General features: G+C 51.5%; 1 protein-coding gene across 5 annotated transcripts in view; it reads right to left on the reverse strand.

The window, feature by feature from the left end:
• Positions 1 to 27790, reverse strand: part of ST8SIA5 (ST8 alpha-N-acetyl-neuraminide alpha-2,8-sialyltransferase 5) — a 59137-nt gene extending 31347 nt beyond the window's left edge. For 3 of the 5 annotated variants that reach the window (XR_011996245.1, XR_011996244.1, XM_025997055.2), the window contains exons 1-2: positions 27540 to 27790; positions 9140 to 9247 (exon numbers count right to left, since the gene is read on the reverse strand). Coding sequence is in view for 3 of the 5 variants with exons in the window: in XM_025997055.2 (XP_025852840.2) it covers positions 9140 to 9247; positions 27540 to 27670 (239 nt within the window). In the remaining 2 variants the exon portion in view is untranslated. Of the gene's footprint in view, positions 1 to 9139; positions 9248 to 10543; positions 10659 to 27539 lie in introns of those variants that run through there. The other 2 variants (XM_072732288.1, XM_072732289.1) reach the window with 2 other exon arrangements.
• Between the last annotated feature and the right edge of the window lie 49 nt (positions 27791 to 27839).

Raw genomic sequence — 27839 nt, forward strand, 5'->3', positions numbered from 1 at the left:
ACTTTGAGCCCCAGCACCACTGGCCGGTATAAGATAAGGGCTGTGCCGTTTCCTGTCTACCACCCCCCAGGTGCTGAGGACGTTCAAGAGAACAGGAGTCCAGGGAGGTCCCCATATCCTGCAAGAGCTTCCACCAGCCCAGGGAGCAGGGAAGCAGCCCCAGCTCAGCCATCGGAATCCCTGGGCTCCTCTCAGCTTGGTGCAGGGTCTCAGGGGACCACAGAGTGGGTTATTCATTCTATGCTGTGTAGGAACCCAGGAAGGGTATGGCACCTCCGTGCAATTTAGGAAAAAATATCTTTTTCTCTGAGTAAATAAAGCCACAAGCCAGTCACATGGCTTATCGAGTGAGAGTGAGCTGAATGTCAACCCTGCCTGAACCCTTGGCTAGGTATTTTGTGCAGGCCCCACCCTGCACAACTGTATGTGGCAGCCTGATTCTGGACTCTTTAGCTCTGTCTTGTTAATCCTCCCAATAGCCCTCTGAGGCAGGCACTGTTTCCCATTTTATACCCAAGACTCAGACTACAAGTGTAAAGCGGCTTGCCCAAAGTCATTCAGCTAGTAAACGGGGGGTGCTGGGAAAGGGGACCTCAGGCTTTTGAAGGCCCACAATGCATGTTCTCCAGTCCCTGCAGTGCACTCCCTCTCCCTGATTCTGACACACCATGGTTATGGGGTGGAGGGTGGGGGGTCTCAGTGAGCAGCTCCCTCCCCTTCAGTGAGCTCAGAGCTATTTCAGAGCCAGAACAGCTGCCATCTCGAGATAGCACAGTACCCGTCAGAGCAAATGCACAGAAATCAGAGTCTGCAAATTGCAGCCTGACAATTCAAAGGACCGCAGCATCTTCCCAAATAGGTACAGGGAGAAGTGAGAAGGGCTGGGCCGTCAGCAACGGCAGGCCACAGCTGCCAACAGGAGACACTCCCCCACTAGGAGTGGGGGGCGGGGAGACCTGGCTGGGACCCCTGGCTAGACAATTTCATCGGTCCATGGGAATCGGCAGTGGTCTGTGAAGTATCAGACCTGGAAGCTAAAAAGGCCCATTCTGAATGCAACCCTTGTTAGTCCTATGATGAGTCTGCTCCTAGTGTGAGCTTCCCCAGGGTGTCATTCCTGGCGTGGGGTGGGGGGTGGGGGCTGGGGGGCTTGAGGCCAAAGCCTATTGCCCCTCCTCCTGCCTGCAGCCAGCGGTTCTGCAAGGCCCCAGATCCAGTGTCTAGACATCCCACGCAGGAGTTCCCCTCCCCTCTGGGCCAGGCCAGGGAACCTGGAAAAACCCAGCCCACCTCCCTGGGTTTAAACTAGAGCCGGTCTCCCACTTGCACCCTGTGCTACTGATCCTGCTGTGCTCCACCCCCAAGCCCCGGGGGACCCCACACTAAAAGCTGCACGTGACTGGTCTCCTGGTACATCACCTCCCACCCAGCTGGTCACCTGTGCTCCATCCAGGGCCCTTCTCTCCCTCCCAGGACCAGGGGCATGAGCATGTCCTCTTTTCTCCCTGGAAGGGCATCTGTGTCTAGAACACTCTCCCTCACTATGTCTTTCTTATCCATCTGAAGTGAGCTTCCTGGTGGCCTCCTCCACCCTCCCTGCTGTGTGCCCACGGCCCCCGGCACACTCTAGCTTAGTCCCGATCACAATGGACCACACACAACACTCCCACTACCAGGGCGGGCCCCTGGGTGGCTGGCTCTTCCCCTCTTTCAGTCATTGAGGATTTACTGACCCACTACTATGTGCCAGGAACTGTTTTAGGCCATGATGCTATGAGGACCAAGCAGGACACAATCTCTGCTCCTGTGGACTTCCAGGACAGGAGACAAGAATGCAACACAGGTACTACGGAGTGATGAGCTCTCTAAAAGTAAAGTAGACCAGAGGGTTGGAGGGTACCTGAAAGGGTGGTAGGAGGTCAAGGAAGGCCTCTCTGGACAAAGAGACATGGAGCTATCAGCAGGGGTATAGGAAGAACATTCCAGAGAGAGAGAATGACAAGTAATTACAAGCAGTATGAGGATGGACACAGCCAGTGGGCTGCGGGGCCAGGGCCATGGGGGTGGTGGGCAATTGAGGCCTGAGGGGCAAAAGGCACCAGGTCAAGCTGGGCCTGTGGCTGTGCTTGACACGGCAGCACAGCGAAGCAGCAAGACAGCATGTCCTGACATACACGCTCCCTCCGGCCATGGCAAGCAGAGAGGCACACGGGCCGTGGGAGTGAGAGGTGGGGGACAGTGCCCTGGGCAGCCCAGAGGGCAGAGGAGGAGACAGAGCAGGACCTGGGCTAAGGACAAAACCAGCAGGACATGCTCGGGGCAAAACAGCAAAGGTGGAAAACAGAGAAATCAACAGTAACTCCTAGGAGTTACTAGCCTGGACAACCAGTTGGACCATGGAGCCATTTAAAGAGGAGAGAACAATGGAAAAGAGCAGCATGGCCATGCCTCAAGGGTCCTTGGGCCTGGCTAAGCTAGGATTCCTAGATGTTCAAGGGGGGAATCACAGGTGGGCAGTCAGGCGCACACGTCTGTGGCCCAGTGCAGAGGTCAGGGCCAGAGATACATGCCCCAGGGTCAAGGGACAAAGGACTTAGCAAGATCCCAGGGAAGGGCACACCTACGGTCAGCTCTGACATTCGGATGGTGGTAGGGGAGATGGGCTGCCAAAGGAGGCTGAGAAAGAAAGTCGCAGGAAGGAGGAAAATTCGGGGAGTCCAAGGACACGGAAGCCAGGACAGGGGGTCAGCTCTGTCCAGAGCTAATGGAGGCCAAAGAGGAGGAGGAAAGGGAAGGCCCTACTGACCCAGCGACTAGGTGGTCATTGGTGACCTTGACGACAGCACTTTCAGGGGCACGGGGAGGCTGAAGTCCCGCCGGCACAGCCTGGGGTGAGAACGAAAGTGGGGGGTGCCAGGGATGGTGACTGTGGGAGTGTGTGTGATGAGAGCTGAGTGTCATGCATAGAATGTCTGTGTCCCCCCCGAAGCTGCCCCACTGATACCCTAACCCCCAGCGGGACACTATCAGGAGGCGGGGTCTTCAGGAGGCCATCTGGCCATGAAGGTTCAGCTCTCACCAACGGGACCAGTGTCTTTATAAAAAGGGACCCCAGTAAGCTCCCCCACCCTTTTCCCACCACATGAGGGCACGGCCAGAAGATGACAGCATGCAAGCCAGCGCCGTGCTGTCACCCAGACCTTGAGCATCCAGCTTCCAGGACTGAGAGAGACAGCCCATTGCTTAGAAGCCATGTGGTCGGTGGCCCTTGGCTGCAGCAGCCCACCCACCCTGGGGCAGGGAGCCTGGGAAGACATGGTCTTGGCTGAGGGGATAAGAATGGCACCCCCCCCCCCCCCCGGAGTGTGAGGGAGAGACCCAGGCCTTCTCTGAGGCGCTGAAGCCCCCAGTGGAAGAGGCGGGAGGAAAGGTTTATGCTCCACCCAAGGAGGCCTGTATAGGGAGGGCAGCCTCTATGAACCCCTTTGCCCCTACCCCAGCGCAACCTTCACGGCCATCGATGTAGGAAATACAGGCTAGGCTTCACCTGTGCACCCCTAAACTGCTTATCAGATAGATGCTGGGTCCTCCCGACCTGACCCCAGCCCCCTCTTCCTTGCCATTCTGGGAGCTGACCCGGGCTATGGCCCTGGTAGGCATCCTCGATCATTTGATCTGGAAGCGAGACCCAGAGAGGGAAGCAAGAGGGAAGCAAGTCAGGACCCAGCTCCACCCAGAATGTCCTCTCAGGGGACCCCACTAGTGATCAGGCAAGGTGAGAGTTTAACCACAGGGGAAACTGAGGCATAGAACCACTCACCTAAGTGGTTACTTGCCCTGGAGACTCAATTCAGACTTAACTGAGGGCCACAAAGCTCGAGGGCCAGGGGGACTCAGGGGACAATGCCACCTGACAAGTCTCTGGTTGCCAACAAGCTGACCCTCCACGTCAGCCTCCAGAGGCCCACGTCAGGTATGTAGGAGATGGGGAAGCTGCACCATCTTTGTTTTGCTTTTCCGGCATGCAGCCCAGGATATCCTGCCAAACATTCTCCCAATTCTTCCCAGTTGGATGGAGCCTTCATCCCTCTTTTTATTTATTTATTTTTGTCCTTTCCCACAGACTTAACAATCCACCAGAAAGGCTAATGCTAAGCTGCACTCACAGGTCAGGCATGAGGGTGCCAGGCTTGCCACAGCTGTCACCACACCTGCAAGTCCAGGATGGAAAATTCTCCACCCAACCACCCCTGGGTAACCTTGACCCCAGGGCTCCTCTCTGAAAAGCCGAACCTCTAGGAGCAGGTGCAAGGAAGCATTTGTCAGAGGAAAGCATCAAGAAATCACTAAGTGCAGGGCAGGTGGGGGAAAGACACAGCAGATGGGGGATGGGGGGGATGAGAGACCCTAGACATGGAGCAGAACCCCCAACCCTACCCAGTTGGCCTGTGCACAGCCCAGGAAGAAGGATCCCTCTGTCTAGCATGGCCTCTCAGCCCTGGGACCCTGGAGTCACATGGGATGCAGTTTGTGCTGGCTCCAGCATCCACCACCTCTGAGTGGTGACTCAGTTTCCTCACCTGGAAAATGAGGGCAATGACCTCAAGCACTGGAGGGTGAGGATGACGTGCAGGAGCAGGTGCGGGTGCCTGGCACCGTGTCTGGCACACAGGCCTCACAGCACTTGGCCAGGGGCGCCGCCTGCTGAGATGCCAGCCAAGGCCTACCCCTCCCCCAAAGTACCTCAGACCTCCACGCAGAGCTCCTGGCACAGGAGCCTGTGCCATGCGATTTATTACTTAATTATTCACCGTCATGAAACAATTAGGGAACACCTGAACACACCGTACGAAATGCTAAACTGAATTCCAGCTCTGAAATATGACTACCCCGACCCCCACATTGCACAGCACCTGCTAGACACACACCCAGGCCTCCTCCCAGAGTGAGGGGCTCCGGCCTGGGCCCTAGACATGCACCCAGCTCAGTCTTCAGTGAAGCAGAGTCTCTCAAATCATCAGTTTGGGGCTTGCTCTTTTCTCCCCTGGCCGTGCCACCTCCCACCTGGGAAGTCCCTTGTGCCCTAACCTGGAAGCCCAGCCACGCAGGGAGAATGCTATCCCAGGAACGGGTGGGGAGGAACGGGCAGCCCGGGAGGGTGAAGGCTGTGCAGAATTTGGGTGAGGGGCCGGTGAGGCCAACCGGCCAGGCCACTGGTGGGCTGCATCTGGAACTGGAGGTTCTGGAGGGCCCTGGAGATGCAAGCTCAGGTGGTCCAGGTCGGTTCTCAGGATCTGGGAAATGCCTGAGCGAACACCAAGAAGTTCACATGCACTTGCTGGAGAACAGTCTGCGTGTGAAACGACAGAAACAGCCCCCCGTGTAGAAGCTTCTTACAGAAGGTACAGTGAAAGGGGCTCTCCAGAAAGGCTTCAAGGAGGAGGAGGGGTGGGAGGTGGACCCTGGCGGGATGATAAGCACTTGAAGTGGAGCAGGGTCCTGGTGGGAGAAGCTGAGAAAAGCCCTTTGTGCTGTGGTGCAGGCCCGGCTCAGAGTCAGCACCCAGCGGGCTCCTGGCCCCAGCTGCACTCCGCCCCTCACACTCGGTCCTTTCCCTGGGACAGGCTGAGCCAGCGGCTGCCCCACTGCCCACCTTGCGGGACCTCAACCACCAAGAGCGCCGTTGCCGCCCCCCTGCCCTCTGGCCAGTCCCTGGGAAGGCAGTGGGGGGCCTGGCCAGAGGGCAGTGGGGAGGCAGCAGGCTGGCCCTGGAGGACTGGAGGACGAGAGCCCTCCCCACCTGGTCATCTACCATTCCACAGCTGCAACGATGCCCTGTGGGAGGTGTCTGGGAGGGCTTCTCGGGCACTTACTGCAGAAGTATATGAACTGCCCTCACTGCTCTCTCCCTCCTTCTGAGCCAGCCCCCTCCCCCTCCTACAGGCTCCCCTCCCCCACCCAGCCGCCCAGAAGGCCCAGATGGTCCAGTAGGGTAGGTAGTAACCTGCTCTTCTCAAGAGAACGTTCTCTGATCATTCCAAACTCTGAAGGGGTTTATGATTCAAAGTGTCTGCCCTCCGGGATTAATTTTCAAAGACTGTGTCAGAGACAGATTCATTCAAAGGAAGACATCCGGGAACGCCGACATGTAGGTCTGCTTTTGTACCAGCAGCCTCTACTATGCGCCTGCTTGCATCATTCTTCTATTCCATTAACGTCAACTGGGTTCCTTCACGCTAGCTGCCAGACTGGGTGCTGAGGGGTTCAAAGGACCAGGAGCCGGACCACTGCCTAGTGGGGGAAGTGGAAACATTATACACATAACTCGAACACATACCCAGATGAGAGCTATCTTTCGAGATCTTCCCGGTTATTCAAGGCACCCGCTTCAATAGCAGCATTTGCCAATTAAAAATTATTCTGATCTTCTCACTGAGACAGTTCCCCTAAGGACTCTAACTGGACACCATTAGGCCTGCACTTGAAATTAATAAAGCTGTATGTCGGTGTATACTTTATCACTCGCACGCTTTCCAATCAGGCCTGGACGTCCCCTAACTCCTGTCCAATGAGAAGACCTGACTGCAGCCATTATGAGCACTGTCTGGCCTGCATGTTCTTTGTGGTCTTACTTAGAGTTTTCCAGACCAATCACTTGGACCTGCCCTTTCTCCTGCAGCTCCTGTTTGAATACACAACTGATCAGTCATCTGCTTTTCCTGCCTTTCTTTATCCGCTGGTTCTATACGGCATTTCTCAACTTCCCTTCCAACTGTGTTGATAATAAATAACATACTTTACCTCACTGCGACACATCTTACAACTATAGATCACAAAATAGGGCATGCACTGCATTTTTCAGTAGCTGAATGATACCACAAAGTACATCCCACATTTCTGGCGTGGAGAGCTGTTATTGAGATGCTTTGCTTTTATCCTGAAGAGCAAATCCCACAGCAGCATTCGATCCTGCCCGAGCCCTGCAAATGCGCTGCCAGGAGCTATCCTACCCATTAGAAAGATGGCAGGAACTACTGCTACACTGAGGTTAAAAATATATATAAATAAACTAATTAATTAATTTTAAAAAACAAAAAATCTCCAACATACAGTTCAGTTCTAATTACATTAGCCATTATTTCCCACACATGGGAACCATACATTTTATGGTTTCCCACATATGTGATAGTAACATGGGGATGGGGGCAGGGGGAGGTGGGGGTCAACCAGAAATTGCCATCTGATATTGGAACCACCCCAGAAGAAGTTGGGATATGCGCTCATCACATTTGTTCGGTGACTAACTAAGGGGGGCTCAGGGGTCCAGTGGTGGCTCTCCAGAAGCAAATCAACTGAGCTGGGGAGCACACTGGATAAAGGGTGCCTTTGTGCTAAAGCCAAATGTGTAGAGGCCAGCGGTGGCTCTAAACTCTGCCCCCTGGGTGACAGAGAAGCATGGGGGGGGTGACAGGGAAGCATGGGGGGGAGCTGTCCTCGGTCACTGGGGGAGGGGAGGAGGGAGGCAAAGTGAAGGAGGGATTAGTGAAGAAAGGAGGTGGGAGAGAGGCAGGAGACAGGGAGCAAGAAAGGGTGGCAGGAAGAAAGACTGGGGAGAAGAGGTTGGGCAGAGAGGCAGAGAAGTCAGCAGCCTGAGAAAGAGGAGCAGAGGGACACCTGGGTAGCTCAGTGGTTGAGTGTCGGCCTTCCGCTCAGGGCGTGATCCCCATCTCGGGATCGAGTCTCACATTGGGCTCCCTGCAGGGAGTCTGCTCTGCCTGTGTCTCTGCCTCTCTGTGTGTCTCTCATGAATAAATAAATAAAATCTTAAAAAAGAGAGAGAGAGAGGAGGAGGAGAGAGAAAGACCGCGGGCCACAGGACAAGGTGCAAGCACAGCTCTGGCTGGCGTCTCCCCCAGGGGCCTGTCCGATCTTGCTCTGCTGATTGGCACCCTCTAGCCAGCCCTCCCAGTTAGCTCTTCAAAGAGTCGTCCCCAGGAAGGCAGACACCTGAGACCTTACCTAGAGACCACCCCCCATGTGGACATGAGATGCTTGGAAGGGACAACTCTGGACGCCCTGCTTTCACTGGGTGACTTCCCAGGGGTCCAGTGGTTGGCCAGAGCCCCCACCACACATATATGGAACGAACCACCCAGAAGAAAATCTGGATCCCTGAAGCTGGCTTGCACCCTGAGGTCTGTCTGGTGGGAACACTGCCCAACACCCCCTGACCCCCTCTGCTGACATTTTTCTGAGATTGGAAGCACATGTTTACTTTTAAAAGCACTGAACAGAATCATACATATTGAGGATCCCTGAAAAAACACATGAACTTCTCCTCTACAGGGTCAATTCCATGTTTTGGTGTCAAAACTGACAAAGGCAAAAATTCAGGTCTCTTTCCCAGGGAAACGGACCTGAGCATCAGTGCATGTGCTTAGCAGAATCAAGGGACCAAACAACTGAATTGGCCCCTGGAAACCCTTAGCTGGCAGGTTCCAGCCACACCTGGAGAAAGCATCCCGCCCCCCTCCCCAGGACACTACATTTTCATGCATTCCACAAACACTGGGCTCCTGGGCACACGGAGGCCCCTATTACTGATCAAGCTCCAAACACGCCGGTAGGGCAAGAGGTAACCATGCAATGGCATGAAGGTCAAGTCTCGGCCCCATCCTGATGGGAACGGTTCTCCCCCCACTGAGGTCACCTGGCCCAGGGGGCAGAGTAGTAACTATGTGCATGGTGGGTACCAGGGGAGCAGACCCCACGGCCTACCCCCACCCTGATGCCTCCATGTGCAAACCTACACACATCTGTGGGCTGACATCCCAAATCCTTGCAGCAGGGATGGAGCGGGAGCCTGCACCTCGGATGGAAGCCTGAGAGCTGCCAGCACCCCTCCACACCCCTCCCCGCTTGCCCACTCACAGAGAGAGGCCACGGAGTCCCTACTTGTCATGCTTGGGTCCTAGCCCTCACCCTCCTGTCACAGGAGACGTGAGCTTCAAGCCCTGGTGCTGAGCCTGCTTCTTCCCTGAGGGTAGTAGCTCTGGGGGTGGCCCCTGGGTCAGGGGCTACGAGGTCACCCCAGGGCGGGCTGCCCCCCTCCCCGGTCACCTGCCACCGCCATCTGTACCTGGAGCTGGAGTCACTGCCGCTCTGCACTGCTGGGTCGTCCGTGACATTAGGGAGCCCCGTCCAATTGGCCAGCTGGTCACCACTCTGCCAACCAAAGTGAGGGCCTCTGGCGAGAAAACGAGGCAGTCGGTACCCAAGGCCCACACGCTGCCTTCCACCCATGTACCGCCGAACCTCTCTGTCATCGTCACCAGGCATGAGACCCTCACGCCGACCTCACCCTCATCCAGCGGGGGGCCATCATGAACCACAGCCCCCACCGCATTCTCCCCTCGCTTACATCCATCCCCTTCTTCCGCTCCGCCCAGCAGAGCTACGAACCCGGGGACACTGAGGCTTAGCAAGGTCAAGGCTGTAGAGCTCTGCTACCACCTACGTGGCCGCCACCCCCCCACTAGAGACTTATCCTGGTGGGGGCGGGGTGGGGGGCTGCCAGCACCCTGCCCTCCCAGGGGCCAGGCACCCACAGAGCCCTTCACGAAATCGGCCGCCAGGGCACAAGGATACACATGTGTACGTCCTGGTTGAAGATGAGGAACTCAACACACAGGGTTATCCTTGCTCCTGCCCCGTCCCTGGATGCAAGGACAGCAAAGGAATAGAGAAGGATGTGAGCATGGAGAGGAGGCGATAGACGGGCCAGGGACAGCGCCGTGGGGGATGAAAAACACGTGGGCAATTCACTCCCCTAGACCCGAGAGAGTGGGACCCAGTTGGGTTTACAGGGAGCCAATCTATGCCCTGAGCACCACCCAAGAAGGCTCTGGAATCAGGGGGCCGGGGCCACTGAGGGTAGGAATGCAAAGTGGGGCTGAATGTGGGAGGACAGTTTTAGGTTTGTAGGAGGAGCAGCTGGACAACCCCACACACACTCGCCCATGCAGGCCCCCTCAAGCCCATGCCGTGTGGGCCCTCAGCCAGCCCACCCCACATGTGGCGCGAGGCTGCGCTCCAGGGAGCTGATCCCTAGAAGCTCTGTAGTTTCTGTCATACCCGGAGACCTAATGTGAAACCCACTCACCCCATACCCTACCCACCCCTAGGTGGCAAAGGTGGGATGGGGAGGAAACCAGACCAGGTCAAAAGAAAACAAAGGTTGGGGGGTTAGGAAGAGGGTTGTGTCGCCCCATTGTCCTAGCACAGGGTTTCTCCACCAGGCGCTGCTGACATTTGGGGCTGGGTCAGTCTGGGTTGTGGGGTTGAACTGTGCATTGTGCGGTGCAGAGCTGCACCCCCTGCTCCACCGGTCTCTACCCTCTACATGCCAGGAGCACCTCATCTCCCATCCTCCTGTTGGGATGATCAAAAACGTCTCCAGATAATAGTTGCCAAGTGTTGCCAAGTGTCCCTCCTGGGAGGCCAAACCCCTAGCTGAGAACCACTGTCCTGAGACAATGCCCACCTCACAGAGCTCCCATGAACCTTCCGGAGACTGGCTTGCCCTGAAATATGAATGGACAATGAAAGACCACCAATTGGCATGTTTAATCTTCAAAGTCAAAACAAAGAGAGAGAAAAAAAAACAGCAAAAAAATAAAAATAAAAAGGAAAAGTCAATGTGAAAGAGACAAATGAAAGGAGAAACAAATTTTTAATAAAACCCTTGATAATCAATAGCCCCTAAACTGAGGGATGGGATAGCGATGGTTGTCAGAGTGGCTGTCTGGTCAACCCAGACGGGCCGCTAATGAGCCGCATGACCTTAGGCAAACCTTCGTGGCTCTCAGTTCCCATCTTTCAAGCGAGAAGAGCTGTCTCAGATGTCTCCAGAGTCCTTGACCAAAGCATCACGGAGTTGAGCTGTGTCCTCGGGGCCCACCCAGCACCCTCTGTGGGCGTCCAGGTAGCCCCACTGTTCAAATGCTGTCCCTGAATTCAGGGTGGAAATGCCGTGCAGACCAGATGCAGTCTGAGGACCCCCACCCCATCCCTGGGGCCCCTGAGACAAGTGTGCATCACCCGTCACAGCCCAGGACACCGAGGCATAGTCTGAGAAGTGACCTAGCAGCCAGTGGGAGCTTGGAGGAGACCTGACACCCATTTCAGTCACTGTGCCACCCATGACCTGGTGGATCCCGTGCCAGATTGTGCAGTGGGGGGCACACCCGAGGGCCTTCAGTCCTGGGGGCCTGGCTCAGCCTCCCTCAGCCTCCTGCCCCACAGACGAGCCCACACAGGAAGCCCAGGGCCTGTGACCACCCCGTTCTCACCCACTCGCCCCCCAAATGACACAGACAGTGGGAATGTCCATGCCTGACCTGCTCCAGGCTAAACTTGGGTTGACTCCACGTGGCAAAAAAAATAATAAAAGTAAGTCATTCAGAAAACATCAGTACTTAACTTTTGTGGGCGGACTGAATTATTTATTGTCTCCATTTCCAAGAAGGGAGCTGGGCTTTCTCTCCTCTTCCTTCAGCGCCCCATGGGCTGCAGGGGCTGAGACCTTCCCGGTTCCCTGAGAACCAGGAGGGGAAGGCATGGCCTCAGGGCCAGGTTGGGGGCTGCTGGCAGAAGATGCCCGACCTGGGAAGCCTGCTGTGGTGGTTTGGGGCTCCCCCCCAACAGCCCCTCTGAGCAGACAGCAGGGCCTCAAAAAGGCCCCAGCCAGGGGGCAGCCCCGGGGGCAGGACCCAGGGCTCCAGGAGCCTCCAGGGAGAAGTGAGCAGGCTGACCCAGGCTGGGGTGGCTCAGGGACCCCCAGCTGATCTGATCCACGCAAACCGAGGGTGGGGCAGGTGGGGGGGGGCGGCAGGCACTTCGAGGATGAGATGCCCTTTCCCGCCAGCTGGCAGATAAGGTTCAATGAAAAGAGGAAAAGAGAATGAACGAAGTCCTCCCGTCACAGCAAGTTTGTGAAAGAAAAAGTAGAACCACTTTTCCATCATTCGTCAGCAAGTCACTTGTGTTGGACCTCGCAGCTGATCGAGGATATTTTTCCTTTATTTTCACACTAGTTTTATTTTATTATAGATGTAGGTATATCTCAAATATTTGTTATATTTTTAAAGATTTTTTTAAAGATTTTATTTATTCATGAGAGACACAGAGAGAGACAGGGAGAGAGGCAAGGACACAAGCAGAGGGAGAAGCAGGCTCCATGCAGGGAGCCCGACGTGGGACTCAATCCCGGGACTCCAGGATCACGCTCTGGGCTGAAGGCGGCGCTAAACCGCTGAGCCACCCAGGCTGCCCTTTTTTTAAAGATTTTTATTTATTTATTCATGAGAGACATAGAGAGAGGCAGAGACACAGGCAGAGGGAGAAGCAGGCTCCCCTTGGGGAGCCCGATGTGGGACTTGACCCCAGGACCCAGGGATCACGCCCTGAGCCAAAGACAAATGTTCAACCACTGAGCCACCTGGGTGTCCCTATTTATTATATTCTATATTTATCGAACAGCCCTGCCAGGCTGGGTGCAGGGATTCAACAATGAACCAACTGAAAAAAGTCCTGTCCCAGTGACACTTAATCTCTACCAGAGACAGACGTGATGACAATGCACTAACAGGGGACACAATGTGTAGTGGGTCAGAGGCTGACAAGCGCTATGGGAAAAATAAAGGGCAGCGAGGAGGATAAGGGGTTTGGGGTGGGTGTTGAGGGGTGCTCATCCACACAGCATGGTCAGGGAGCCTCTCCAAGAAGGGGCCGTCACGGAGCAGGATAGGAAGTGGGGGATGAGGCAGCAGGTGGCTCCCGAGGAAGAATGTTCCAGGAGAGCAGCAGCACCCATGGCGGCCCTGAGGGGGTATTATGGCTTCTTCTGGGGCTGGCAAGAGGCTCTGAGCAGTTTAGGGCCGAGTGAGCTAGTGCAGGTAGCAGGACAGGGCATCAGTTCGGAGAAGCAGCATCACCTCTCTGTACTCCCATAAAGCCACCTAAGAGGGAGGTGGGACCCACATCATCTTCTGAGGAGTCCAGAACTCAGCCAGGCAGCCTGGAGTCTGTGAGCGCCAGGCCCTCTCCCACCCGCCCCCCCAGCTCTGATCTACAGAAGGTGCTGGTCAGACAAGGCCTCTCCAAGGAGGTGCCAGGACCTTCCCACCCAGGTCAAAGTGGAAGTGCCTACAGCTGGGAAGCTGTTTCAGTGGGACTAATGGGCATAACTACCAGGCTGCACGTGCTCCTTCACCCAGCCTGGCCCCACTCTTGACTCACCAGTGACTCATGGGACAGATGGTAACATTCCCCCCAGAAGAACTTTCTGGGAGAAAGGGAAGTGGAATCATCCACAGGGTTCACCTGCGGGGACTTTTATTTGGAGCAACAGAAAGGCTGCAGCAGGTGGGGGCTTCCCAAGGGCAGAGAGGAGTGGGGCGTACCATCCTCTCCAGAGGTGCTACCCTACAGGTGGCAGAGGGTTGGCCTCCTTGAGAACCCTAGGCCAAGAACCCATGGCCCCAGGGAGCAGAGGCTCCTGGATTCTGAGACCGTCCATGGCTCTGCAAAGGCCCCTGCCTAAGGAGCAGCTGGGCCAGAGTATTGATAGTGCTAGGGCCAAAGTGGGGGGTGACAGGGTGCACACGGGGACAGCCAGCCATGGGAGGGGTCAGAGGCAGACACCAGACAAGCTCCAGGCACAATTCAAAGACCAGCTTGCCACCACCACCACCCTGTCCCCACGTCTATGAGCCACAGAGGAGTCTGAGGCCTCCAGGCCCACATTCAAATGTCAGGTGCTGGGCGGGCGCTCCACAACTCCCCTTCCAAGAGGGGCTGATGCAGGAGGAGCACGGGGTGACAGAGGGGTTGGGGTATACACACAGCCCTCCAGCTGTCCTCTGGCACTAAGGCCCCCCACTAAGGACCACAGTGAACAGGGTGGAGACCCTCTGCCTCCTCGGACATGGGGGACATGCGGGGTGGTCCCCTCACACACACACACACTCATGCACACATTCCTGCCAACTGCTCTGTTTTAAGAGCTCCCACTAATCCTATCTTCTCCATCTCATGACACCACCCAGATTCTCTGAGGTTAGCAGCCCACATTCTCTCCCAAACCTGGGGAACCCCGTCCGGCTGAACTTCCCCCCATCATTTCATTCCCGCGCCAGCCTTTGCTCCTGCTGGATGCTGGGACTCTTAGGGGTTGAACTGTGTGCTACACTGAAGTCCTCACCCGTGAAGGTGACCTTATTTGGAAATAGGTCATTGCAGATGTGATGAGTTCAATTAGGATGAGGACATGCCCAGGGTTGGAGGGTGGGGGTGCCTAACCCAGTATGACTGGTGTCCATACAGAAAGGGGAAGTTTGGACACAGACATGCACACAGGGAGAGCGCCTTGTGAAGATGAAGGGAGATATCTACAAGCCAAGGAATGCCAAAGGTGACAGGCAAGCCAGCAGAAATGACGGGGCAGGCATGGGACAGATTCTCCCTCAAGGGCCTCGGAAGGAACCAACCCAGCCGACACCTTCGTCTTAGACGTCCGGCCTCCAGCCCCGCATGACAGTAACTTCCTGTTGAAGCCCCCCAGTCTGTGGTACATTGTTACAGCCGCCCTACCCGACCACACCCTTGGTGTAATGGATCCTGCCTCTCTAATCCTCTAGGGCAGAGTCATACTCTTCCTTCTAGACTCCATTCAGGGGCACCTGGGTGGCTCAGAGGTTGAGCATCTGCCTTTGGCTCAGGTCATGATCTCGGGGTCCCAGGATCAAGTCCCACATCGGGGAGCCTCCTTCTCCCTCTGCCTATGTCTTTGCCTCTGTGTGTGTGTCTCTCGTGAATAAATAAAACCTTAAAAATAATAATAATAAAAGACTCAATTCAAATCCTCAGCCTTGGGCAGTGGTCCCCACGCTTGGCTCTGTGGGACACTGGGGTAACCCTTTGTGACTCTGCAGAGGAAGGAGGGGGCATGGCAGAGGGTGGGGTTGAGGAAGGGGGAGCCAGGTGGGAAAGACTAAAGCCCCCATTCTGTGTCAAAAGACTAGCCTCCTTTATCCATTTAAGTAAGACACAGGCTTCCACATGGTCTGAGGCCCTAGGAGTCTCTCTGCCTGGAAACCCAGCCCACGCGGCCCTTAACATGTTAGCAGAGTTTACAAGCTTCGTCCTTTCTCTCCTAAGAGCTCCTTGAGAAGACACTTGTTGGGACACCTGGGTGGCTCAGCAGTTGAGCGTCTGCCTTTGGCTTAGGGCATGATCCCACAGTCCCAGGATCGAGTCCCACATCGGGCTACCTGCATGGAGCCTGCTTCTCCCTCTGCCTATGTCTCTGCCTCTCTCTCTTTCTGTGTCTCTCATGAATGAATAAAATCTTTAAAAAAAGAAAAGAAGAAACTTGTTTCATACATCTTGGCAACCAAGGACTAGAGTAGTCCTACCCAACAGAAATACGCCAGGAGCCACGTATGTGATCTAGAAGATTCTGGTAGCTACATTATAAAAAGATAAAAATAAAAAATATAAAACACATGATAAAACGCCCATAGAACTAACTACACACAGACGAATGTGTGTAAAACTAGTGAAATCTGAATAAGGTTGATGGATCGTATCAATGTTGATTTCCTGGTTGTGATACTGTACTATAATTTTGCAAGATGTTACCATCTGGGGAACCAGGAGTAGGGCATACAGATTCTCTCTGTATTGTTTCATGCAACTGTATGTGAATCTACAATTCTCAAAATAAAAAGGTCTCTAAAAAAAAGTGAAATTAATTTTAATAATATATTTTTATCTAACCTAAAACATCCAAAATATCATTTCAACATATAATCAATTTAAAAATTAATAATATAAAAGATATGTTACATCTTTTTTCATATTACGTCTTTGAAATCTAGTGTGTATTTTATACTCACACACAGCACATCTTAGTTTAGACTAGTCACATTTTCAGTGTTCCATAGACACACATGGCTAATGGCTATTACATTGGACACCAAAGACCTGATACATAAAGGGCATGCGAGTTATGCTTACTGGATGAAAAAACAAACGAATGAATAAATAAACGAATGAGACAATTAATCTAGCTTAACCAAGAGGAGGTGGAGACTGGACGTGCAGAATGGCACCTCCACCAGCTAGAGGGCTCTGGCTGGGAGGCCACAGAGGTGGGACCATCAGCTCTGCAAGCTCTGGTGATGGGAAAAGGACGCAGAGTAATGAACTTGTGTCATGACAGCAACCCAGCCTAACATGGAAGAAAGAGAAAACACTGGGGGAGTCTTGAGTCCTTTAAGACTTCTTCTGGGAGGGGGGGCCTAGGGTTTATTTCTGGGGAAACAGCAATGATGATCCCAGAACTACTGATCCTCAGCCTGATGGGGTGGGGTGGAGTGGAAAGCTGGTGTCCTAGGGGAGAGGAGGGAGGCTTGGGTTCCTTTGCTCAGAGACTCAGCAGAAGCAGCGCAAACCGGATATGATCTCAGGCTGGAGTGAGCACAGACACATTTTGTTCTCCCAGTAACCTCAGCATCCTCGATGCAAGGTGTCCCACACGCATCTCCTGGCTTAGTGACCTCGTTCCCATCTCCCATCTCTGGAGGACCTGTGGGCCTCTCACAAACGGGACCCGCAAAGCCTGGCCCAAGCCTTTGGGCTGAGGGGCTGACCCACCTCATCAGAGCTGGAAGAGAGAACAGCCCTCCTGGCCATCCTCTCACCCTGCAGAACACTAACCCAAGACGAGAGAGGCCATCGCCTCACAGAGCACCAGGGCATAAAAAGAAATTCAAAAGCCTTCGGTGGCTTCCATTTCCTGCTCCTGCAACCTTAACACCCCAGCCTGTCCCCCAGAACCATGCCCTGAAATACATTTGCTCTCCAAAATCCACATCAGGTCCTGCCGGGCTACTCCTCATGGTAATGGCTACTCCTTTGAAACCTACAAGCTTTATCACCTGTGCCACACGACTGCAAGTTTATTGATTCGGTTGTGCACATGTTCCATGTTTGTCTCTTTATGTGTGTCCTAAGTTCCTTAAGAACATGTATCATATCTAATAATTCTTTAGTAACAGCTCACCCCACCCCCAGTACAAAGCTGAGTGCACATTTAATTGATGTTTGACAAGTATTAGGAAAAGTTTAGAGGTTCCTTTAAAAAAAAAAAAGATGATTTTTATTTTATTTTATTTTATTTTATTTTATTTTATTTTATTTTATTTTATTTTATTTTATTTTATTCTATTCTATTCTATTCTATTCTATTCTATTCTATTCTATTCTATTCTATTCTATTCTACTGAGTTGGTGGAGGAGCAGAGGGAGAGGGGCAAGTAGCCTGGTGGAGCCCCAAGTAGGGCTTGATCTCATGACCCTGAGATCATGACCTGAGCCGAAATCAAGAGTCAGAGGCTTAACGGACAGAGCCACCCACCTCCCAGGCACCCCACCCCTAGAGGTTCCCTTTACGCATCTATTCGTTCAATAATCAATGTCAGTCACTGCGCTAGGTCCTGGGAATTCAGAGGTGGATAAAACATCTCTTTTAAGGGTCTTACAAGCTGTGTGACCTTACACAAGTTACCCTCTCTGAGTGAGTATTACATGAGGATGATTGCATCTGTTTAACAGGACTCTTGTAAGGATTCAATGAAATCATCCACATCTAAGATTATCTCCTTAGATCAGAGCCTGGCTCACCAACCCTTAAGAGATTGTTAATAATTAATATCATTACCTGATGAATCCTCCACCTGTGTGTGGTGGGGAGGGGGCAGGAGTACTTACACACAGGGCAAAGAGCTAAACTTGAGACACTCTGGCTGAGAGAGTGTTAGAGGAGAAGTGAGTGGGTAGGGATAAGTCACAGAAGAGATGCTAAGTCCTGTAAGAGGTACAATTTCCCTGGAGAGCACAAAGGTCAAAAAGGAAAGAACGGGACCAAGAGAAGTGTAGAGGAGATGAGTGTGAGGACCACACTGTGACCCTGGGGGTCATCTGAGGAAGGGACAGGCAACTGATACACACAACCAAGCATGGACTAGGCACACAGCAGGTCAGGGTCAGGATGCGAGTGGGCAAGCAAGGCTTCCAAAGCCCAACACTGAGGGCGGCCCCTTCTCCCAGGCTCACACAGGTACAGGAGAGCCCTGAGAGGGGGGCCTCCACAAGTTTTGTGCTCTGGGTGCCAGGCTTCCTGCCCTCAATCCCAGCCCTGCATCAGGTGCTCAAGACCAGCCTTGCTCTGCCCAGCGCACACCCTGGTACCCAGTTAGCTGAGCATCCCTTCCCCTCTCTGCAGGACCATCCACGTCTACCAGGTCCCCCCAAGGCGCACTCCCCATCCAGAATCAGCTGCTAGATAGACCCTCCAACCCCTTGGGTCCCATCTCCGGGGTTGTGCCTGTTTCTCAGGGCAAATAGGAGTAGGGCTGGTTCCATGAGGTGAGCCTTTTAATGCACACTTCGATACAGCAGAGTCAGGCTGTGTTTTTCCTTGACCCAGTTTCATCCCCTCAGGTCTCAGGCCTTGCACCAGCCACATGCAGGCAGCCCGGATCTGCGTCCTCCAAGCGCAGGAGAGAGCAAGGCTGGAGGGAAGACAGCATACAGGAGAGTCTTCTCTTCAAAAGGCAGGACAAAAGAGATCCAGCCTATGCTCCTTTTCGGTTGAAGAAATAATCTTTGACCATTAAAAAAAATGGAATTGGTAACTTAGTCTTCCCACAAGGAAAACATTAGGTGCAGCTATACAAGCCAATTCCACCAAACTTTCAAAGAACCGATGATCTCAGACCTGCATAAATCATCTCACAGAATAAAGACAGAATATTCCCAATGCCTCTTACAAGACTAGTTTTAAGACTAAACAGAGAGAGCATTATATAAGAAAAATACATGCCAATATCATCCACTAACATGAGATATAATATCTTGAATAAAAACACTGGCCATAAAATCTCACATCATAGAAAATAAATAATACACCATGAATAAGCTGGGTTTATCCCTAAAATTGTAAGTTTAACATCTATTAATGTAATTTATCACATCAAAACATTAAATGCAAAAAACGACCTATCACCCAAGACAGACAAAAAAAGCATCTATAAAATTAATAGTCAAACACAGTAAAACAAATAAATAAAACTTGTCAGCGAGCCTTACAATGGAGTCATCTTAATCTCTTAGAGGTTATCTACGAAAAAACCAAAACCAAAACCAAAAAACTAAAGCAGAAATACACAATGGGGACACCTATACCTTCATACTCTTTAAAATCAGGTTTGGGCAGCCCAGGTGGCTCAGCAGTTTAGCACCACCTTAGACCCAGGGCCTGATCCTGGAGACCCGGGATCGAGTCCCACGTCAGGCTCCCTGCATGGAGCCTGCTTCTCCCTCTGCCTGTGTCTCTGCCTCTCTCTCTGTGTGTGTCTCTCATTAATAAATAAGATCTTTTAATAAATAAATAAATAAATAAATAAATAAATAAATAAATAAAATCAGGTTTAATCATAGCATATAGAAAAACCAACTCAAAATGGTCAAAGGCCTCAACATAAGAGCTAAAAGTATAAAACTTAGAAGAAAACACAGGGGCTAATCTTCGTGACAGTGGGCAATGGACATAGGCTGTGATTTCATAGATATAGCAACTAAAACACAAGAAACCACAACAAAATATATATTATTTTCATATCTAATATGAATTAGAATCGATCAAAATTTAAAACCTTTTATGCTTCAAAGGATATCATCAAGAAACTAAAAAGACAACCCTTAGAATAAGAGAAATATTTTGAAAATCATATATCTGATAAGGGACTTCTATTTAGAAGCTATAAAGAACTCTCACAACTCAATCATAAGAAGACAAATCACCCAATTTAAAAATGGGCAAAGGATCTGAAAAGACATTTCTCCAAATGAAATATACAAATGGCCAAGAAGCACATGAAAGTATGTTCCAAAGGAAAAAAAAAAAAAGGAAGTATGTTCCACATCATTGGTCATCAGGAAAATACAAAATCAAGCCCACAATGAAATATCACTTCAAAACTACTAAGATGGCTATGATCAAAAGAATAGATGATAATGAACATCTTTAAAAATATGGAAAAATTGGAACCCTCATGCATGCACTACTTAGAGGGAGTATAAAATGGTGCAACCACCTTGGAAAAGGGCCTGGCAATCCCTCAAATGGTAAAACATACATCCCAGCAATTCCACTTGCAGGTATATACCCAAGAAAAATGCAAATGCAAGCCCACACAAAAATCTGTACACAAATGCTCATCACAGCATTATTCACAACTGCAAAAACAAGAACCTAGTTCCAACCACTAAAGAATGAACAAACAAAATACGGTATATTTATCAATGGAATATTATTCATCAACAAAAAGAAATGAAGTATTGGGGCACCTGGGTGTCTCAGTTGATCAAGCAGCCAACTCCTGATTTCATCTCAGGGCATGATCTCAGGGTCTTGAGATCAAGCTCATATCAGGCTCCACACTCAGCACAGAGTCTGCTTGAGAGTCTCTCTCCCTCTGCCTCTACCCCCAGCCCCACTCGCATTCACGTGCCTACACATGCTCTCGCTCTCTCTCAATAAATAAATAAATAAATATTTTTTAAAATGAAGTACTGACACATGCTATAATATGGATAAACCTTGAAAACATTATGCTTAATGACAGATGACAGTCATTGGACCACATATCATATGATTCCACTTGTATGAAATGTGCAGAATAAACATACAAAGACAGAAGATATGCTAGGGTATGCATGCTTCTCTACAAGTAGGAGAAATGGGAGTACCAAGGAATGATGGTTAAGGAGTACTGGGTTTCTTTTTGGGGTAATGAAAGTGTTCTAAAATTGTGGTGAAGGGTGCACAATGGTGTGAACATACCAAAAGTCAGTGAATTGTACACTTAAAATGCGAAAATTATATTTTGATAAAGCTGTTTAAAAGGAAAGTTAAAAAAGAAAAAAAATCAGGAGTAAGGCCAGGATATTCACTATGAGATTTTTATCGAACACTGTGTCAAAGGTCCTCATCAGCTCAAAAAGACAAGAAAAATAATTAAGGTACAAGGTTGTGATAAAAGAAAAAAAAATGTCTATGTAGAAATCCCAGGGGATGCCTGGGTGGCTCAGTGGGTTAAGTGTCTGCCTTCGGCTCAGGTCATGATCCCAGAGCCCCGGAATTGAGCCCCACACCAGGCTCCCTGTTGAGCAAAGAGCCTGCTTCTCCTTCTTCCTTGCCTCTCCCTCCACTTGTGCTCTCTCTCTTGCTCACTGTCTCTCTCTAAAATAAATAAATATTTTTTTTAAAAAATCCCAGAAAACTCTACAGATAAATTATTGTCATTACATACACATTATCCAGATTGTTGGTCATAAAATCAATACAGAATTAAATTTGCTTCTATATACTAGCTACAAACACTATACAAATACCATATATACTCCATATATATTTTAGTCTATATATCTTTATATGTACTATATACCAATGCTTAGAAAATATAATTTTTAAAACTACATTTTGAGAATAGCAGTAAAAACTATGCAGCTAGAAATAAGCCTAGCAATATTCAAATCCTTATGAAGAATTATAAAGCTTCACTGACCTAAAAGGGGAACATGCAAGACTGATGCCTATCTGGGCTTCCTCAGATATTAAGTTTAAAAGGCAGGTTGATGGGATCCCTGGGTAGCGCAGCGGTTTGGCGCCTGCCTTTGGCCCAGGGCGCGATCCTGGAGACCCGGGATCGAATCCCACGTCGGGCTCCCGGTGCATGGAGCCTGCTTCTCCCTCTGCCTGTGTCTCTGCCTCTCTCTCTATCTCTCTGTGACTATCATAAATAAATAAAAATTAAAAAAAAATTTTAAAAGGCAGGTTGAGACCAGATTGTAAATAAATAAATACATAAATAAATAAAATTTAAAAATCTCTAATGACCTTTCTTTCTCACTAAAGAAGAAACGACAACAAAAAGCAACAATTGCCCTTTCAGTGCCCCTCTGTTTATTTATTTTTTTTTAAAAGATTTTATTTATTTATGAGAGACACAGAGAGAGAGGCAGAGACAAAGGCAGAGGGAGAAGCAGGCTCCATGCAGGGAGCCTGATGTGGGACTCGATCCTATGTCTTCAGGATCACACTCTGGCCGAAGGCAGGCGCCAAACCACTGAGCCACCCAGGCATCCCAGGGTTGTTTAAATTGTAAGTCCTTTTCATCCTCAGCACTCTAGGGATTACAAGTTTACACGAGGGTCTTAGCTCTAACAAATGAGCTTGATGGTAGGGCAGGGCTTACAGGAAAGGAGTACAACTCCCATGCCCCTGATTCTAGAAAACCCTTTTGACCCATCACCCCCAGAACTGTCCTTGCCTATGCTGTCAAATTCAGGTAGGCCTTACCCTACATGGTCCCTCTGCCATGCGCTTCACAGGTGACTGCTCTCTGCCTGGCGCCATTATCCCTTGGTTTCCTTAATACCTGTCCCCTCTCTACCTCTCTGCAGCCTCAGCTTCCAGAGCCAGCTCTCTTCTCTGGACCCTCAGATGCAGGCCCTCCTCTGTGCCCTCTTCATCATCCTTCACTCTGCTCTCTCCTGGGTGCTTTCATCCAACCTCATCACGGGAACCCGCATTTTTCTAACTAAGGGTTTCACACCAGCAAGTCATAAAATCAACTTGGTGGTTTACCCCTATAATTTTTTTAGACTTGTATTGTGGTAAAATATGTGTACCTGAAAATTTACCATTTCAACTATTTGTGAGTCTACCATTCAGTGGCATTTGGTGGACCCAACCTGTTGTGCAGCCATCACCACCATCCATCTCCAAAACTTTATCCTCCCAAACTGAAATTCCATGCCCAATTAAACACAATCTCCCACCCCACTGCCAGCCCCTGGTAACCATCATTCCACTTTCAGTCTCTATGAATTGACTAATCTAGGTGCCTCATCTAAGTAGAACCATATTTGTCATTTTGTGCCTGGTTTATTTTAGCATAATGTCTTCAAGATTCATCCATGTTGTAAAAAAAAAAAAAAGGATTCATCTGTGTTATGTATCAGATTTCCCTTCCTTTTTAAGGCTGAGAGGTTTTTTGTTTGTTTTTTAATGAAGTGGAAGAGAAAATATGCAAGCATATTTCTTATAATAAGGACAAATAGCGTTTCATAAAATGTTGTTTCTGGGGACGCCTGCGTGGCTCAGTGGGTTGAGCGTCTGTCTTCAGCTCAGGTCATGATCCCAGGGCTCCCTGTTCAGTGGGGAGTCCGCATCTCCCTCTCCCTCTGCATGCTCATGCAACTCTCTGTGTCCAGTAAATAAAATCTTCAAGCAACAATAACAACAACAAATGTTTGTTTCCTATGGCTGTGTATATGAGTGTGTTGTAGATCCCTGGGTATGACATAGTTCTTCCTGTGGATAACAATTATCAAAGTCGGAAAAACACTTGCTTTGATGGTGACTAAATAATGTCCGTTGCTAGCCTGGCTCTCTTCCAGCCACAGCTCCAGAGCTCATTTCCAAGGTGCTGCTGGAGAGCTCCATGTGGGTCTCCTTGCAGTGAGTGTCCCAGACTCAAATTTGTGACCCTCTTTCCTGCAGACCCGCCCCTTCTCACATGTTTCCTACTGGAGCCTCCATAATCAGGCCCTGCCCGCCACCCCTTGCCCCCGGGCATGCAGAATCTCTTAGCTCTCCCCTGCACCCAGGAATATATTCCTATTCAGGCTGGCTTTCACCTCCCTTCCTCCTTCCCTGACAGGCTTATGAGTCCCTCTGCTCTAAGACCTCCTCAAGTACCTCCAGCACCCTGAAGCCATCCTAATTCACTCTGGCTCCCTAGCTCAGACTTCCAGTTTGGCTTCAGCACATATTATATGTCTCTCTGTCTTCCCGATAGCCTGCAAGCCCCGAGAGCCTGGACTGTGTCCGTCTGGCACAGCATTGTCCTCAGCACATAGCATGCTGTCAGCATATAGCAAATCTTTATTAAGTATTTGTTCAATAAAGTACAGGAAGGAGGAAGCCAAGAACATCAACAGCAAACTCCACGGCTTCGTCTCACGCTCTTTCTTCCCGATCCACAGAGTGTGCACTTTCTCTGCAGAGACACGGTGCCCCCTGAGCCATGTGCACTGCCCACCTTCCCCCCTCCCGTTTGCAAGATGGGCCCCCAGAGTCCTGAGTGCTCCCATGGGCACCCGCCCAGAAGTGGCCACTGCATGGCACGGGCAGAGGCCAGGCGTCCAAAGAAAGAACACATATGGACTCACATGCCCCGCTCCTTTCTAATGAGATATATACCTGATTCTCACCCAAACAGCCCGTCATCTTTGTGCCCCTGGGTTCTTTGTGAGGTGCAAACAATGGAGGCTTTGCTGAATGCATCCCATCTCAGCACAGAAATGAAGAGTGTCCACCTTGAGGTCTAAAGTGGGTCTGCCCCCTGAGGCACGTTCTACTCACTTTTGACCAGGTTGTAACAATAGCCTCCCTGTGTCTCCCCATCACTAACCTCTCCTTGCAAAGCCAGGATCACCCTCTTTCCTGGTGGCTTTTATCATATCATTACCCTCCTCAAAGACCACATGTGGCTCCCTATGACTGAATGAACCCAGTTCAGCCTGCCTTCCCAACCCACAAAGCACCTCACTGAAGTGACTCACCCAACATTACACCTATCCCTATTCTCCACATTCTCCCTTACACCAGTTGGATCCATCTCTTCGTCGTGTCTTCCAATTACCCCGGGCACACATGGGCAAACATGCACACAAGCAAGCGCACAAGCGCACACATGCGTGCGCGCACACACACACACACATCACATCACTTTCTTTTTTTTTTTTTAAAGATTTTATTTATTTATTCATCATAGTCACAGACTGAGAGAGAGAGAGGCAGAGACACAGGCAGAGGGAGAAGCAGGCTCCATGCACCGGGAGCCCGACGTGGGATTCGATCCAGGGTCTCCAGGATCGCGCCCTGGGCCAAAGGCAGGCGCCAAACCGCTGCGCCACCCAGGGATCCCCACATCACATCACTTTCAATCACTTTTTCATTGTCCAATATTTACTGAGACCTTACTACGTGCCAGGCGCCATATCTGGTGCTCTGGGTGCAAATGGGAACAAAACAGAGTAAATCCCTACCTCGTGGAGATTTCAGTCCAGAGCAGGGTTTCTCCACTTCAGCCCTATAGACATTTGGGGCTGGGTAATGCTTTCTTGACAGAGGCAGATGATGCAGTCAGTGCAGGGTCCTTAGCAGCATCCCTGGCCTCTACCCATAAGTCGCCAATAGCACTCTCCTCTCCCAGTGTGACAACCAAAAATGTTTCTGGATGTTGCCTGGAGGCTAACACTGTTCTCCCTTAAGAACTGTGGGTCTTGAGCAGCAGGAGTAGCTTGTTAGGAATCATCTGGGGAGCTTGATAACCAGCAGGAACTGGATCCACCCCCAGAGAGCCAAATTCTGAGCCCAAGCATCTGCAGGTGACTCTCATGATGTCATCCCAAGACCTCTGTTTGGGGAGCACTCGAGTATGAAGTGTTTCTGGGACACCGACTAATAATCACATCAGGTCAGTTCATTATGATTATAGATACGGGAATAAGAGAGGTGAATGTGTGAGTGGGTAGTCCGGGCAGGGGAGAGGTAAAAGGAGATGGTGCCATGCCTCCGCACCTTGGCTCACATGCTCTTTGGTTCTGGATGTACGCTTTCCCCCACACACCCATCTAAATCTCACTCTTGCTTCAGGGGCCCGCTCAGGTTGTACCTCCTCCAGGCAGTCTTCCCTAACTACTCCAGCCCATTGGTACCTCTTCCTCAGACAATTTAACACTTACTACCTAACTATCTCATCATTTGTGGTCATTTTGTTTCCCCAAATAGATCTCAAGCCTCCTGGACACCAGGATCACACAAGCTTCTTCTTCACAGACCCCGACAGCATCCTTCCAGGATCAGATATATGCAAGTGTTGCTTGCTTGGCTGGATTAAACCAAATCCCTGGTGTGAGGCCTCAGAAGTGGTATCTGAATTCAGAGAGTCAGGATCTCTGTGCAGGATCTCTCTGAGGGAGGATGGGAGGCACCTGGTATGTCTGCTGAACTCTGGGCAGCTGGCACATCCCCCCAAGCCCAGGGAGGGCTTGCCAGAGCAAGCAATTAGGAGTTGAGCTGGCGTTTACCATGTGGGCACTGATGTTTTCCCACTGTTGACAAGGCAGCAGGGATCCCAGCAGCCCCAGCAGCACTGAGGAGGTGCCAATTGGGTGCAGGAACCCAAGTCACTCTGCTGAGAACCAAGTGCAGCAGGTGGAGGCCAACAGGGCTGCGGCAGGCCACTTGAGCCCCAGTGGTCCTTGCACGGTGTTATCTTGGAGGGGCAGCAGTAGCCAGAGGAGGAGGCCAATGCAAGCAGGCCAGGAGACTCTGAAAATGTCCTTTAAAGCCACCAGCACATTGCAGAGCTCATCAGCTGCTTCAACCAGGGAAGAATGCTGTCTGGGAAGGTGGAGAACAGAAATGTCCCAGAGAAGGGGCCTCACTCTCCCCGGCTCTGGGATGTGGAAGGAGAAGTAGCCTAACTGTAGCAAGAGAAAAACGAGAGAGAGGCTCTTTCTGAAAGAGGCTCTGATGTGGGGGTACCCTAGGGTCAGCGCTGTCCCTAGGCAGAGTGCCCTGAAGCGTTTCTCCTTGCCAGCATAATGCAACGCTGACATTTCGCGCACACAGGGACCAGGGCTGTGACACCTCCTACTGCTCTTTCTCTTAACAGAGCTGGAGCGCGGATGGGGTGGGAAGAGGGCCCAACCAGGGGAGAGTTAACTTGTGCTGCAGCTCTGACCTTCTGTGTGAGGCTGAGAACGAACCATCTGTTTCTGTAGGGATCAGGTTGTGAGCTTCACACACCCAGTGGTTACTGGTTTATGAAAATCGACTGTCCCTGTCGCACTGTCCCAGCCCACTAGCACTCCCCACCTAACCTGGAACTCCTAAGGGGGGAAAAAATGCTTTTCTCCCAAGAGCCCCCACAAAAGTTCAGGACTCAGAGGGTAATCCCTATTGGGATTTGAGCCCTCCACTATGGGGGGGGGGCTCCCCTCCAGCCCAACGGCGGGGGCGGGGGCACTGCCCATCTGGGAGATGCGTATCTGACCCCTGTGGCCCCTCGGGGCATCACATGGATTTGTCATCAGTTTGGCCGCTCGGAATTGTATCCTATGCCCCATTATCTGGAGAGAATAAAGTTGCCGGCCCCTTCGGCCCGCGCTGAGCAGGCGCCCTCCTCCCGCGGGGCGCCGTTATCCAAAGCCAAGGCGGCGGGGCGGGCGGCCAAGTGCTGGCCCCTGGTTCACCCACTCGGGACGCTGCGGCCGCCCCCTGGGGGCTCGCCCCCGAGCCCCGGGCACCCCCACCGGCGCCCGGACTCTCTTACCTCTTGATGTAGTTTCGGCCGTACAGGATCTGTTGCAGCAAGGTCACCAAGGCGAAGGCGCAGATGAAAATGAAGAGTAAAGTTCGGTTCCCCAACAAATCCCGGTTGGCCGAGGGGTCCGCGTAGCGCATCCTGGCGGCCGCTCGCGCACGGCGGGGCGCGGCGGGCGCCGGGCGCCGGGGGGGCCCCGCAATCACGCGCGGGGCTCCGGGGCCCCCGGGGGGCGCGCGGTCGAGCGGGCGCCGCTAGGCGGGCGGGGGACGCGGCGGGGCGAAGTTCCCGCGCGGCGGGGCGGGCGCA

Source organism: Vulpes vulpes, chromosome 13 (assembly GCF_048418805.1).
Source record: "Vulpes vulpes isolate BD-2025 chromosome 13, VulVul3, whole genome shotgun sequence".
NCBI classification, from domain to species: Eukaryota; Metazoa; Chordata; class Mammalia; order Carnivora; family Canidae; genus Vulpes; species Vulpes vulpes.